The sequence below is a fragment of the Peromyscus leucopus genome, chromosome 23 (genome assembly GCF_004664715.2).
Source record: "Peromyscus leucopus breed LL Stock chromosome 23, UCI_PerLeu_2.1, whole genome shotgun sequence".
Classification (NCBI taxonomy): Eukaryota; Metazoa; Chordata; class Mammalia; order Rodentia; family Cricetidae; genus Peromyscus; species Peromyscus leucopus.
This window is the reverse complement of record NC_051082.1, coordinates 1,177,692-1,192,875: the sequence shown is the minus strand read 5'-3', so window position 1 is coordinate 1,192,875 and position 15,184 is coordinate 1,177,692. Positions and strand designations below refer to the sequence as shown.

The window sequence follows — 15,184 nt, the reverse complement described above, 5'->3', positions numbered from 1 at the left end:
TTCTTATCTTTAAAGTATTCCATCTACCTTTTGCCTCTGAGCTTTTCCTGTTCTCTTACTTCTATAAATCTTACTCTTCCTCCATGGCTTGATATGTAGCTAGGTGGCTGGTCCCTGGAGTCCTCCTCCTTCTCCCAGATTTCTCCTTCTATATATTTTTTCTGCCTGCCAGCCCTGCCTATTTCTCTCTCCTGCCTCACTATTGACCTTTCAGCTCTTTATTAGACCATCAGGTGTTTTAGACAGGCACAGTAACAAAGCTTCACAGAGTTAAACAAATGCAACATAAACAAAAGTAACACACCTTAAAATAATATTCCCTGCTGGGCGGTGATGGCACACACCTTTAATCCCAGCACTTGGGAGGCAGAGGCAGGCGGATCTTTGTGAGTTCGAGGCCAGCCTGGTCTCCATAAGAGAGTTCCAAAAAAGGCGCAAAGCTACACAGAGAAAGCCTGTCTGGAAAAACCAAATAATAATAATAATAATAATAATAATAATCCCCAACACATCTGTATCAGCTTTCTGCTTTCAATGGTTTCCTTCACTGCTTAAGCTTTTTTTTTAATTCCTTTTCACAAGCTGGAAGCTTAGCTGGGTAAAATCCTGCTCTTAGGTCACCACTCCCTTTATTCCATTTAGCAACTGGCTTTTCATTGATCTGTTTATCTCCTTGAACACAGCACTTAGCTCTATTATACTTCCTGTGCGCCTTTTCTTCTGAAACTCTACATTTTGTATTTTTCCTGTTCAGCTTTATTTGTACTGAAATGTGATTTTATTTGTATGTTAATAAATAAAGTTGCCTGGGGGTCAGAGCTAATAGCAAGCCATAGCAGAAGTCTGGCAGTAGTAGCACACGCCCTTAATCCTGATCACATGACAGGCAGATCTCTATGTGTTCAAGGACACCACCAGCATGGAGACACACACACACACACACCTTTAATCTCTTCTTTTTTTTTTTTTAAAATATTTTTTTTTTTTTTTTTTTTTTTTTTTTGGTTTTTTGAGACAGGGTTTCTCCGTGTAGCTTTGCGCCTTTCCTGGAACTCACTTGGTAGCCCAGGCTGGCCTTGAACTCACAGAGATCCACCTGCCTCTGCCTCCCGAGTGCTGGGATTAAAGGCGTGCGCCACCACCCCTGGCCACACCTTTAATCTCAATACCAACCATAGAAGACCTGGAGGTCTGTATAGACAGGCAGTGATGAGGAGGTCATGTGGTTGGATTTATAACCAATGAGAATGCAGAACAGAAAGCCAATAAAAAACAGATACACAGAAAGTAGCTCTCTTTCTGAGGGGAAGGATGACAGCATCTGTGAAGGGTAAGAAGGCGGTTTTAAGTCTCAGCTCTTAGCTAATGCTCTGACCTCTTGGGCTTTTAACTCTGCATTTGGCTCTGTGTTTCTTATTTAATAAGACCATTACATCTACACAGCTTGTTCCTTTTCATTATAGAGCTTCATAAGACTGGTCACTAATACCACATGACACAGTCAATAATAGGCTGTTTTGAAATCTCCTGGTCAATACTGTTAATCCAAAACTCACCAATTTAGCCCCAGATTTTTTGGACAAGGGCAGAAAACAGCCATATTCTTCACCAATATAACACAGGAACATCTCTAGGCCATCTACTCATATTCTTCTCCTCTAAAACCTCTTGATTTGGCCATCAAAATCTACATTGTTCCCAGCAACACTGTCTTCCCTGCTCCTATTAGCATGGCCCATTTAGCCCCATTTAAAGTGTTCAACTGTTTTCTTAATACAAAGTCCCAAAGTCCACATTCCACCAAGAAACACGGTCAGGCCTGTCATAGCAATACCCCAGTCCCTGATATCAACTTCTATCTTAGTCAATGTTCTATTGCAGTGAAGAGACCACAGCAATTCTTTTAAAGGAAAAGATTTAATTGGGACAGGCTCCGGGTCCAGAGGTTTAGTCTATTCTTATCATGGCAGCAGGCAGGCAGAGATGGTGGTGGCAAAAGAGCCAGGAGTTCTACTTGCAGATTGACAGGCAGCAGGGAGAGACTGGGCCTGGCTTAAGCATCTGAGAAACCTCAAAGCCCACCCCCAGTAACACACTTGCACCAACAAGGCCACCCCTACTAATAGTGCCACTGTCTGGTAAACAATCATTCAAATCTGTGAGCCTATAGGGTATTTGGGGAGGGTAGCACCCCCTAACTAAATTCTACCTTGTGTGATTTGATGTCTCCTAAGCCAATCCATTAACAAACTCTTTTTTTTTTTTTTTAAAGATTTATTTATTATGTATACAGTGTTCTGCCTGTATGCCAGAAGAGGGCGGCAGATCTCATTACAGACTGTTGTGAGCCACCATGTGGGTGCTGGGAATTGAACTCAGGACCTCTAGAAGAACAGCCAGTGATCTTAACCGCTGAGCCATCTCTCCAGCCCTAACAAACTCTTTATAACATCAATTCCATTGCTTTGAGTTTCTCCTATACCTCTACTTCCTGTTCACTTGACCCAATCAACATAATGTCATCAATACAGTAGACACCATGACATTTTGTGGGAAAGACAGATGATCAAGATCCCTTCAAACTAAGTCATGGCACAGGGCTAGTGCATTAATATTCCTTGATGTAAAAAAGTAATTGTGTACTGCTGGTCTCAACAGCTGAACGCAACTGCTTCTGTGGTCCTCATGGCAGGCATTGACAAAAAGGCATCTGTTAGATCAGTGACTGTACCCCATGTACCAGCAGGTGTGTTAATATGTCAAGTAAGAGCAACACATCCAGTACAGCAGCTGCAATCTGGAGTCACTACTGATTAAGTTTCAATAGCCAACTGTCACGATCCTATGAGGAGGAGAGGGGTGTAAGAAATTAGTAGACAGAAAGATAGTGGAGAGGAGACAGACAGAAACACAGGATAGCTTCAGAAGGACCTAGATCAAAATCCACCAGCCCCTTCTGTCTCTCAAAAGGGCTTTTTATAGGAATGCCAAGGGGCGGGGCAAAAGACCTCCCCTTACTAGATCAAAGCATACCGCACATCCAAGTGTAAAACACCTGGTAACCATACACATGGTGGTCAGTCCATCCCTTATGCAGCCCTGCTGGGTAAAGTAAGCTCAGATCTCACTAGGAAACCTCTGTGGGCTCCCACACTGGGACTAAAGGTATGTGCCGCTATCACCTGGAAAATGCTTTCTTTTTATAAGAGTTGTGGTATCTCTTCAGAGAAACAGAACACTGACTAAGACAACCCTGTCTAAAAATAAACAAATAAAAATAAAATAAGACACCCAACACCAACCTCTGGCTTCCACATGCACAAGCACAAACAACATATAAACACACATACACACCAACACATACATTATAGATATATATATACACATCCACACATATAGACACACATGTGCCCATGCATGTATACACACATACACATACACACACACACACACACACACACACACACACACACACACACACAGATTGCCTTTGCACCTTGACCACAATTTTCTAAATCACATGAAGTCACTTTCCACTCACTAAGTTATTCTCTTTTATTCATTTTTATGTTATGTACATGGGTATTTTGCCTGTATGTAGGACCGTGCATGGTGTATATAGTGCCCATGGAGTCCAGAAGAGGGCAATGGATACTCTAGAATCAGAGATACAGAAGGTTGTGAGCTGCCATGTGGGTGCTGGGAACTGAACTTGAGTCCTCTGGAAAAGCAGCAAGTGCTTTTAACTGCTGAACCATCTTTTTAACCTGATATTAAATTATTCCTATGGCTCAAGTCATTTTTCAAATTCACATAAAAATATCATATGGGGCCAAGGATATAACTTGGTTGATAAACAAAGATATGGGTACAATCCCCAGCTCTATATAAAACCAGGTTTCGTGGTACATGCCTGTAACCCCAGCAGTCAGGAGACAGAAGCAGGAGAACCAGAAGTTCAAGGACAACTTTGGCTATACAGCAGGCTTACGGTCCATCTAAAATAATGAGACCCTGTCTCTAGGGAGGAGGGAACCATACGAATACACAAAGGCTATGTTAGTTTTATACTTTGTTTTCTCTCTTTAAAAATATTCAACTAGAAGTAGACAGGCCACGGGGCGGAGACTGGCAGACGCAGGTTGGCGACTCGCGGAGGTGGAAGAGCCCGGTGGCAGCGGCCTACAGGGACATACAGGCCCAGCGGCAACCGGCAGAGGCATACAGGCCTGGTGGCAGTTCGCAGAGGTGGATGGGCCTGGCAGCAGTGACAAGCAGTGGTAGATAGGCCCCCGGTGGCAGCCAGCAGAGATATACAGGCCCGTTGGCCGCCCGCAGAGGCAGACAGACCCAGCGGCAGCTGAGGCAGCTGACAGGGACATACAGGCCCGGCGGCGGCGGAGACAAGTGGACGCAGATGGGCCTGTGGCGGCGGGCCACAGGGGTGGACAGGCCCGGGGATGGAGACGGGCGGACGCAGCTTGGAACAGGGACGCCCCTAGCCCCAACACCTGGGGAAGAGGCTATCTCCGTGGGTCAGAACCAGGGCGAGTCTGGGCACTCCGTCTGGGGACAACCCAGGGCCCAACTGCTGATCCTGTGAAACCCAACAACTTGGAGGTGTTGGTGAGACTACCCTGCTCAGCTGAAACCCATCTGGGAGAGGATTCAAATGCCTACAGTTTGAAGTCTGAAGAAACAAGATCAGCTGAGGAGTTGACAAATGAACAAAACGTGACCTGGGAACACAGAAGAAGGCGCTACCCAGCCACTAAACCAGATCACCAGAATCATAAGTATATAATTCACTGACTGAAATCAGCTGCCCCTGAAGAAACAGCCCAATAGCACCAATTTAACCAAGAACCCCTACTAAACCAAGACTAAAAATTAGAACAAGAGAGGCACTCTCAGACATAGACACCACCTGCACCGCACAGAGGAAGAGATGAGTAGACGCCAGTGCAAAAATACAGGCAACAACATAAAGACCTATATGGCAACATCAGAACCTAGTGATTCTACACCTGCAAGACCTAAACATACCATGACAGAAGAAACAGAAGAGATCAACCCTAAAACTGACTTTAAGAAGATGATAGAGGCCCTTAAAGAAGAAATAAAACATTCCCTCAATGAGGAAATAAAAACTTTCCTTAAAGAGGAAATGAAAAACTACCTTAAAGAGGAAATAAAAACTTTCCTTAAAGAGGAAATGAAAAACTCTCTTAAAGAGAAAATAAAAACTTCCCTTAAAGAGGAAATGAAAAACTCCATTAAAGAGGAAATAAAAAACTCCCTTAAAGAAATGGAAGAAAAAACGAACAAAAAATGGGAAGAAATCAAATCAAGCCAAGAAAAAGCAATTAAACAGATGAAAGAAACATTCCAAGATCTGAAAAATGAATTTGAGATAATAAAGAAAACACATGCTGAGGGAATGCTGGAAATAGAAATCCTGAGAAAACGAACAGGAACTACAGAAACAAGCATAACCAACCGATTGCAAGAGATGGAACAGAGAATCTCTGACACTGAAGACACAATAGAGAAAATAGATTTGTCAGTCAAAGAAAATACTAAAGACAAAAAAGTCGTAACACAAAACGTCCAGGAAATTTGGGACACCATGAAAAGACCAAACCTAAGAATAATAGGGATAGAAGAAGGAGAAGAATACCAACTCAAAGGCACAGAAAATATATTCAACAAAATCATAGAATAAAACTTTCCTAACCTAAAGAAAGAAATACCTATGAAGATACAAGAAGCTTACAGAACACCGAATAGGCTGGATCCAAAAAAAAAGTCCCCTCGCCACATAATAATCAAAACACTAAACACACAGAACAAAGAAAAAATATTAAGAGCCGCAAAGGAAAAAGACCAAGTAACATATAAAGGTAAACCCATCAGAATAACACCAGACTACTCAATAGAGACTATGAAAGCGAGAAGATCATGGACAAATCTCATGCAGACACTAAGAGACCATGGATGCCAACCCAGACTATTATACCCAGCAAAACTCTTAATCACCATAGGCGGAGTAAACAAAATATTCCAGGATAAAACCAGATTTAATCAATACCTGTCTACAAACCCAGCCCTACAGAAAGCACTAGAAGGGAAAATTCAACCCAAAGAAGCTAAACACATCCATGAAAAATCAAGCAATAGATAATCCCACACCAACATACACCACAGAAGAAACAAGCTGGTGTAGCTATCCTAATATCTAGAGAAAAAGGATGTTTCAAAAGAGAAGAAGTCTTGTGGCAATGCCTCAGTGGTCCAGGTAACTACCAGAACTCGGAAAAGTTGGTTGAACTTGGGATTGACTGGGAGGCCAAAGATTTAAAAAACAGAAGATTCTCTCAAGACACAAGTTGTGTGATAATAGTGTGTTTTGTGTGTGTGAATGAGAATTTGTAAATGTTGAATTCTAGGCTTCGACAATCATTGTCAGTGCAGATTAAGCTGCAAGTATTTATGCTTTAAAACTTAAATTATAAAGCTAGTTACGTCTTTCTAACAACTAGTTTTAATGTTTATGAGCATATTTTACCTACATTACCTTTTCAGGATGTTGAGAAAGATGCATCACAAGCACAGGCTGGAGGCTGGGGCTAGATGGTTTTTAGGAAGAGGTCTTGGTGGACTCTTTCATAGAGCAAAGGGAAGCATTGCCTTCTGGGAAATGAGCTAAGTTTTAATCTAGTCTTTAAGATTAGAAGTCAAAAACAAAAATATTAAGGAAAGGAAAACCTAATTGATCTTTGAAGTATTGTTATGTGGAATTGAGTGGGACTTTTGAGGCCTTTCTTCCAGAAAACAAGGACTTGGTTGTCAGGCCTATATTAGGCCTAAACCTTGGTGCCATGTAGTTGTACTTAAATCATTTCAATGGAAAGTGTCTTAGTGATTGGATCTTCTAGTGCAGTTTGGAGTTCTTCCATTTGAAAAATGTGATATTTGCATGGGATTGTTTGAATCTTGTTTTCTAGTCCCTCCCCATCACCACCCTCATAGTCTGAAGGTAGATTTTTCTCTTGATAAAGGAACAAAAAAGGTGAACATCTTGTTTGTAAATAGGTATCTAGTAACTAGTGGTAAACTTGAAATGGTAGAATTCTTTAAAGCCTAATTCTAGGTAGCCTTAAGAAAATGTATCTTAATTATTTTTGAACCTGTATTCACCTTGTTTTTTTTTTCAAATATCTTAAGTTATATTTTCTTTTTCAGAGCTGCTTCTTATTTTGGGGCTCCTTTTTTTTTTTTTTTTTTTTTTTTTTTTTTTTTTAATTGAGGCGTAATTCATAAAAGGGTATATTGTTTTGATGAGACTTTTTACAACTGTGGCTGGATGTCTTTCTTTAGTCTTCCAAGAAGGGCCATTTTACTTTTTTAGAGTTACTTTTTAAAGTCATGAGGTCAACAACTTGGACTACTAGGCATGTAAGTGCCAATGCAAATTAAAGCCCAAGTTGACCTCCAGCAGCAGTTCATTCTATGTTGACAGTGAGAGAACACTTTGCCTGTTAGGATACTGTTACTCGTGGACTGAAATGCTGAAGAAACCCCTCCCCCATTTTGTTTTTTGCAAAAATCAAGGTATATTCTAGGGTTTCCTGGTTGACCTCAACAGATAAACTGAGATGATAGTCTTAGTTCAGAAATGATCTGAATGTAGATTTACAGTCTACGTGTACAGCTGGCTAAGTGAGATCACTTTCACAGTTCTGCATGTATCCCATCGGCTCCCCATTAGTCACTGAACTCTTAAAACTGGTATTGTAACATTATCACAATGTTTTGCGCCAATTTTATAAACTTTACAGTACAATATGTGTTCCTTTTCTGAGGCAAACCAAAGGTATATTTCTCAAGGTTCTGCTGCTATCAGCAGCGTTGATGGAGGATTTTTTATACATTTGTAATAGATAGAAATAAACCAGAAAAAAAGAAGAAAAAAAAAAGTGGTGGAGGAAAAGGTGAACACTGCAAGAATACTCAAAAGGGCTGAGAGTTGCAAATGCCAAGAATGGCTTTGCATAGTAAATGGAATAGAACAGCTCTGAACTATAGCTTACTTTTCCTGGTTTGGTCTGACAGAATGATTGAATGCTTTTGTACAAAAATCAGAGCCTTAAGAACAAGGATTTGGTGAGATTGTAAAATGGTGTGCCACTTTGGCAAAACAGTTTGGTGGTTGGTCAAAATGCAAAACATTGTTACTCTGTTACCCAACAATTCTACCCTTAGGAATATATCCTCAAACTACTGAAAATATGCACCTATGAAACATGTACATGAAGGTTTACAGCAGTGTGTTGCTAATAGTAAAAAAGTTAAAACAACTTAAATAGCTATAAAATACTGGAGAGAAATAAAATGTGGCTTATTCATACAATAGAATATTATTAAGACATAAAAATGAATGAGAAACTGACAGATTAAATGACTTTGGTGAACCTTCATAATTTCATTTGTAGATCTTTCCATTTCTAATTTATAAATACATTTGGGGTTATAAATTATAAATGTACTGCCTCCTGTCAACATTGTATACTTCTTTTTTTTTTTTTTTTTTTTTTTTTTTTTTTTTTGGTTTTTTCGAGACAGGGTTTCTCTGTGTAGCTTTGCGCCTTTCCTGGAGCTCACTTGGTAGCCCAGGCTGGCCTCGAACTCACAAAGAAACGCCTGCCTCTGCCTCCCGAGTGCTGGGATTAAAGGCGTGCGCCACCACGCCCGGCCCATTGTATACTTCTATTTGATGATTTCTATGTCAAACATTATATGGAAATGTTTCCAAGTATTTTCTGTATTAACTGTGAATGAATAGAACAAAATAAATTGCCTGTGATGGAAAAAAAAAATTCAACTATTTGTTCATTTTCTGTATCTATGTGTGGTAAGTATTGCACAACATACCCACAGTGCCTGAGGAGGCCAAGAGAGTATCAGACCCCTGGAAATGGAATCATAAGCAATCGTGAACACTCAGTGTGGGTGCTGGGACCAAACCAGGTCCCCGAAGATCAGCAGCTCTAAGTCACAGAGCCCTTCCTTCAGCTTCTCCCTTGAGACAGGGCCTCATTCTGTGACCAGTCTGCTGTGGAATTCACTGCTGAGCCCTGCTGGCCTCAAATTCCCAGTAATTCTCCTGCCTCAGTCTCACAAAATATGGGACTATAGGCATAAAATCACTGTGTCTGGCTCAATTGGGGACTCCTTTTTTAAAAATATTTTTTAAAATATTTTATTTATTTTTGTATATGAGTGTTTGTGTGATTGTATAGTGTAAACCATGTAAGTGCCTGGTGCACACAGAACCCAAAAGAGGACACTGGATCCCCTAGAACTAAAATTACACGTAGCTGTGAGCCCCCATGTGGGTGACCGAAACCCAACCCAGGTCATCTAGAAAATCAGCAAGTGTTCTTAAATGTTGAGCCATCTTTCCAGCCCCAAGTTGTATATTTTTAAAACTAAGTAGCAGGAATGGGAGAAAGTTTACTGCATAAACAAGAATACTGGAGTCTAGGTCCTCAGAAACCTACATGAATGCCAGGTGGGTATAGCAGCCCACCTATAATTCCAGCCCTGGAATGTGCAGAGAGGGTATCTCCACAAGCTGGCTAGCAAGCTATGGGTTGAGAAACCCTGCCTCACTGGATAAAGTAAAATGGTTGAGGATGATTCCTGACATCAACCTCAGGCTTCTACACACACATGCATATATGCCCACACATATGAAAAAACATGCATAGCACACACAAACACATGAAAACTGAAAAAAAGAAAGACAAATAAGTAGAGAATGGTGCTGCACACCTGTAGTCACAGTTCCTCTTGAGGCTGAGGCTAGAGGACTGCTTGAACCAAACCAGTTTATGTGGCATACCAAGATGTCAGTCTCAAAATCTGCCCCTGGTGAATCTGCCTATGCTGAGCTTTCACATCAACAGTTAGCAGGACCTTTAAGGTTTAGTTCCTTTCATTCAGAGTATGTTCAAAGGCCATCCAATTGTGTCATGAACTGATTAGTATTTGCAGAAGATTCCACAGTATGAGTGTTCAACGTTAACCATCCAGTATTTAGTTCATGAACAGTCTGTCACTTTTCAGCTATCACCAACCAAAGGTATGAACACTCATACAAACTTTTTTAGAGCCACAACTACTGAACTGTCAAACTGTTTTCAAAGTCCACGGGTCACTTTTCATGCCAGTGATATGAGACAATTCTCCACATCCTCTTCAGCTCTCATATATGTCAGTCTTTTTCAGTTTAGCACCAGTAATGCAGAATCACATTATATTGCATCTGTATCTCCAACAACCAACAAGTTACATACACTTGTTTTTAGACATTTATTTATCTTCCTTAAGAGTATTTGCTGCTCTTTCAGAGGACCTGAGTTCTGTTCCCAGAACCCACATCAGGTGGCTCACTACAGCCTATAACTCCACATCTAGGGGGGTTCAACACCTCTGGACACCACAGATATCTACACACACACACACAAATTAATGACAGACAGACAGCAGGAGGATTCACAAGTTGGTCAGGAGACATCTATAATCCTAACACTAGAGAAGGGATACAGAGACAGGCAGATCTCCGGAGCTTGCTGGTCAGCCTGAACTAGCTAGCCAAAAACAGTGAGCTCCAAGTGCAACAAAACCCTGTCTCAAAATATAAGGAGGGCTGGTGAGGTGGCTCAGAGGTTAAGAGCACTGGCTGCTCTTCCAGAGGTCCTGAGTTCAATGCTCAGCAACCACATGGTGCTCACAACCATCTATAATGATATCTGGTGCCCCTTCTGGCCTGCAGGCAAACATGCAGACAGAACACTGTATACATAATGAGTAAATACACACACACACACACACATATGTGGAGGTGAAGAGCAATAAAGGACATTGACCTCTGGCCTCCACCCCCTAAAACACACGTGTGCACCCACACATACATAAGCATACTACACACCTACACACACACACACACACACACACACACACACACACACACACGGGAGATAACAATAATGGTCACACAATACTCTGTCAATATATTATAAACCATGAAACTAAATATTTTTTGTTTTGTTTTTCAAGACAGGGTTTCTCTGTATAGCTCTAGCTATCCTGGAACTCGCTCTGTAGACCAGGCTGGCCTGGAACTCACAGAGATCCACCTGTCTCTGCCTCCCAAGTACTGGGATCAGAGGCATGCGCCACCACACCTGGGGTACAAAACTCTTAATTCAACTATAATTGAAATCACCTAAAAGATACACTTCCAGGTGTGACTTCGAAGGCACCTCTGAGGAGAGAAAACCCATCAGGAATTTGGCTGGTGAACTCCATGGGCTCGGCTCCCTCTCAGACTGTCAAAAAGAGAGCTAGGCCCGCATTTGTCTTCCCGCCTCCTGATACAATGTGACCAGATGCCCTGTGTTCATCTCCCTGCCTCCTGATACAATGTGACCAGCTGTGTCATACTCCTGTCACTATGCCTTCGCAGCCAACAGCTGGACCCTCAAACATAAACCTTCCCTAAAGTTACTTCCAGTCAGTGGTCAGAACAAGGAGAAAAGAACCTAACAACACTAAAGATGATAACTGTTGGAAATAAGTATGTCAAAGTTTTATTTTTTCAATAAGCTTTTTAAATATTCTTCTAGATTATAATTGCAACAGGTCCCCTTCCCTTTCCTCCCTCTAGTCCTCCCACACACCCCTCTCCTTGCTCTCTTTCAAATCCATGGCCTCTTTCTCATTAGTTGTTGCTATGTAGCAATGCACATATACATATTCCTACATATTAATACAACGGCTCAGTCCATATAATATTATTCATATGTATGTTTCCAGGTCTGACCATTTGGTATTGGGTAACAAATCAGTGTGTTTGTCCCTGGTGAAGACTACTTCTCCCGCTTCCAGCATTCCTTAGCTGCCTGTAGTTCTTTGTCTAGGGTTGAGGCCTCAGGAGCTTTCCCCTTCCTCTTTAGCATGACCAGTTGTGTCATATTGAGTATAGCTGATGACATTTCTAAAAGACACAATCTCACAACAAACTCCTTTTTCCTCTGGCTCTTACAATCTTTCTGTCCCCACCTTCCACAATCTTCTCTGAGCCCTGGGTTCATGAGTTGTGCTGCAGATGTATACATTGAGAGTAAAGCTTTTCTTTTTTGGCTTTTTGGGGGTTTTGTTTTGTTGTTATTTTAAAGACAGTGTCTCTCTATGTAGTCCTGATGCCCTGAAACTTCCTGTGTAGACCAGGATGTCCTCAAACTTGCAAAGATGCTCCTACCCCTGCCTCCCAAGTGCTGGAACTAAAGGTGTGTGCCACCACACTAAGCGGGAATAAAGCTTTTCTAAAAGGTATTTTAGTGCATGTGTGTTGCATGCTTATGTGGGCACAGGCTCACTGACCTGTGAATGTTCTTGAAGAGGCATGAGATGTAGACTTCAGGACTCTTCCCCAGTTGCTTTCTACCCCCACCCCCACCCCCCACCCCAACACACTATGTAGCTCTGGCTGGCCTGGAACTCTCTACATAGACCAGGCTGGCCTCAGTCACATACAGATCTGCTTGCTTCTACCTTCTGAGTGCTGGGATTAAAGGTGTGCGTCACCATGCCAGGTTTTCTCCCCCTTGTTTTTCAGGAGCTTTCTCACTCAGCCCAGTTTCAGACAGGCTAGCTGGTGAGTGGGCACCAGGGATCCACCTTCCTCCACCACCTCCTAACTCCCAATTCTGGGGTTACAGGTCCATACCCACTGGCCCAATTTTAGGGGGAAGTCAGGGGTGAACCTGGATCCTTGTGCTTGCATAGAAAGCACTTTGCCCACCAAGCTGTCTCCCCAACCCCTCAAGACAGTTTGTTTCTTTTAATCGTATCCACACAATCGACAAAACACATTTAGAGATTACATCATTTATTTTTCCGATTTTTCTTCTCCAGATGCAATCTCAGCTCTTACGGTCTTTCTTACACTTGAATTCTCTATTTACTGAAAAACTATTGAAGAGAGATCAACTAAATGAAATACAGCTACATGGAGGAAAAAGAAACCATAGCATCAAGCAATTGTAGTACTGGCAAGGAAAAAAAAAAAAAAAACTTCAAAAAAGCAACTGCCAAATTTCCTGAATAAATAATAATTCAGATTTCCTTGGATGAAAATGTAAATATTGGTGATAAAGAGATGACTCGGTGGTTAAAAGCAGAGGCTGTTCTTGCACAGTGTCAGAGTTCCACTCTCAGCACCCAGTTCATGGTTCATAACCTGTGTAACCTGAGAGCCAAAGCCCTCTCCCGGCCTCTGCTGCACATACATACGAGTGAAGAAAACACTCAAATATATAAAAAATATTTTTAAAGAAAATGTAAATGTTTACCTGTCTCAAAAGAACAAAAAATCCTAGAGGACTGTCTTCAAATGAAAAGAAATAGTGCATTTTTTATATTCAGAATTTACTTTATTCTCTCTCTCTCTCTCTCTCTCTCTCTCTCTCTCTCTCTCTCTCTCTCTCTGTGTGTGTGTGTGTGTGTGTGTGTGTGTGTGTGTTGGTACACCTGTGAGGAGGTCAAAGGACAACTTGCCAGAGTCCTTTCTATCCTACTGTGTGGGTCCCAGTGATCCAACTCAGATGCCCGGGCATGGTGGCAGGAACCTTTACCCATAGAGACATACCCCTGACACTCAGAATTAATTTTAATCTAGCCAGGATATACAGACCTGATCCTTCATATTAATCAACATATACCTTGTTTTTTACTAAAGCACACTGGGAACATCACTTTATAAATAGTAACAAAAGTTAACCTGGAAGCTGAGAAAAATCATATATGAAATAAAGCTGACAGATATTTATCTCAAAAGGCACCTGAAGTATCTCAAGGGTTCCTAGGTTGCAACTCCAGGGTCATTCAGTTCTACAAATATTTACTAAACAACTACTACATGCTAGGCACCATGCAGAAGTAAAAACAGAGCAAGTTATCTGCTTATGAGACACTTTACAGCTGGACAAACTCCCCGAGTCAAAACTTCGTGCCTTGAGAAACCAGTTTGTGCGTGCGTCTCTTGTGTGGGGCCTATATTTTAATAAAGTGCTCCAGATTATTTCTACACCCTGGCTAGTTAGTGGCTTGGGAGGAAAGGAAAAAAAAAAAAAAAAAAAAACACTCCAGAGTCCAGGGATAAAGGCTGCTCCAGCCAGGCAAAGTAAATTTTGCTCAGCATCCTTCACTCTGACAGACACACCCAAACATCGCTAAGCCCAGGTGGACCCAAAGCTTTCCAGGATCTGTCGGTGATGAGGCACCAACCACCTTGTCGCCTTCTAGGAACGGAACGCCCACTCCCTACCAACACCACCTGGAATGGCAACACCTGAGCCTCCCAGCAGCTGCATTCTACAGCCACGGTGGGCTCGGGCTCCGTCCCCACCCCACCCCACCCACCCACCCCACCCCCGCCCCCGCGCCCGTCCCGCTCCGAGGGGCGGGGTCGAGGAAGAGGAGGTGCGGACAGAAGGTGCCCACTGCATTCCAAGCCCCTGGCGCAGGCACGCACAGCCGTGGAAACTGAGGCAGGCGGGCAGATGACGGAACGGGTCCGCCTGCGTGGTTCGCGGCGGGGATCGAACCCCGAGGAGCCGGAGAGGGTGGGGGGCTCTGCCTCCAAGTCAGTCACCCGTCCGCCCCCGCCGAGGCCCGGCCCGGCTTGCACCGACGGAGTTTCACAAAGAAAGTCTCCCGGCCCGCGCCCCGCTCACACTCACCGGCGCCGGCGGAGACTCGGGCTCCCGCCGCCTGCGGCTCCGCGCCGAGGCCGGCTCGGGCGCCAGCGTCAGCGGCTGTTCCATCCCCGCGGGGCCCGTCCGCGTCCGCCTAGAGCTAACGGTCCCGCCAGCTTAGGCGCGCGCCCCGCTCCCGCGCGCCATGTTCCCGCCGTGCCGCGCGCCGCCGAGCGTCTCCCCCCCCCCCGCGGCCCCCCGCGCCCCCGCGCCCTCAACGCGCACGCGCGCGCCCGCCGAGCCAGCTCGCACCGCGCAAGCGCGTGCCCGGCCCTGAGCCCTCCCGGAGCGAGCCGGGGGTCGCTGTTCCGGGCTCCGAGCAGCCGCCCGCCGCACTGCGGACCACCCGGAGGGCACCG

General features: G+C 43.4%; 1 protein-coding gene across 2 annotated transcripts in view; it reads right to left on the bottom strand.

The window, feature by feature from the left end:
• The window catches only part of Ttc28 (tetratricopeptide repeat domain 28), a 433,645-nt gene extending 418,664 nt beyond the window's left edge, over positions 1-14,981 (bottom strand). For both annotated transcript variants that reach the window (XM_028860613.1, XM_028860614.1), the window contains exon 1: positions 14,811-14,981. In XM_028860613.1, the coding sequence (XP_028716446.1) occupies positions 14,811-14,894 (84 nt within the window). In that variant the 5' untranslated portion in view covers positions 14,895-14,981. The remainder of the gene's footprint in view (positions 1-14,810) is intronic.
• Between the last annotated feature and the right edge of the window lie 203 nt (positions 14,982-15,184).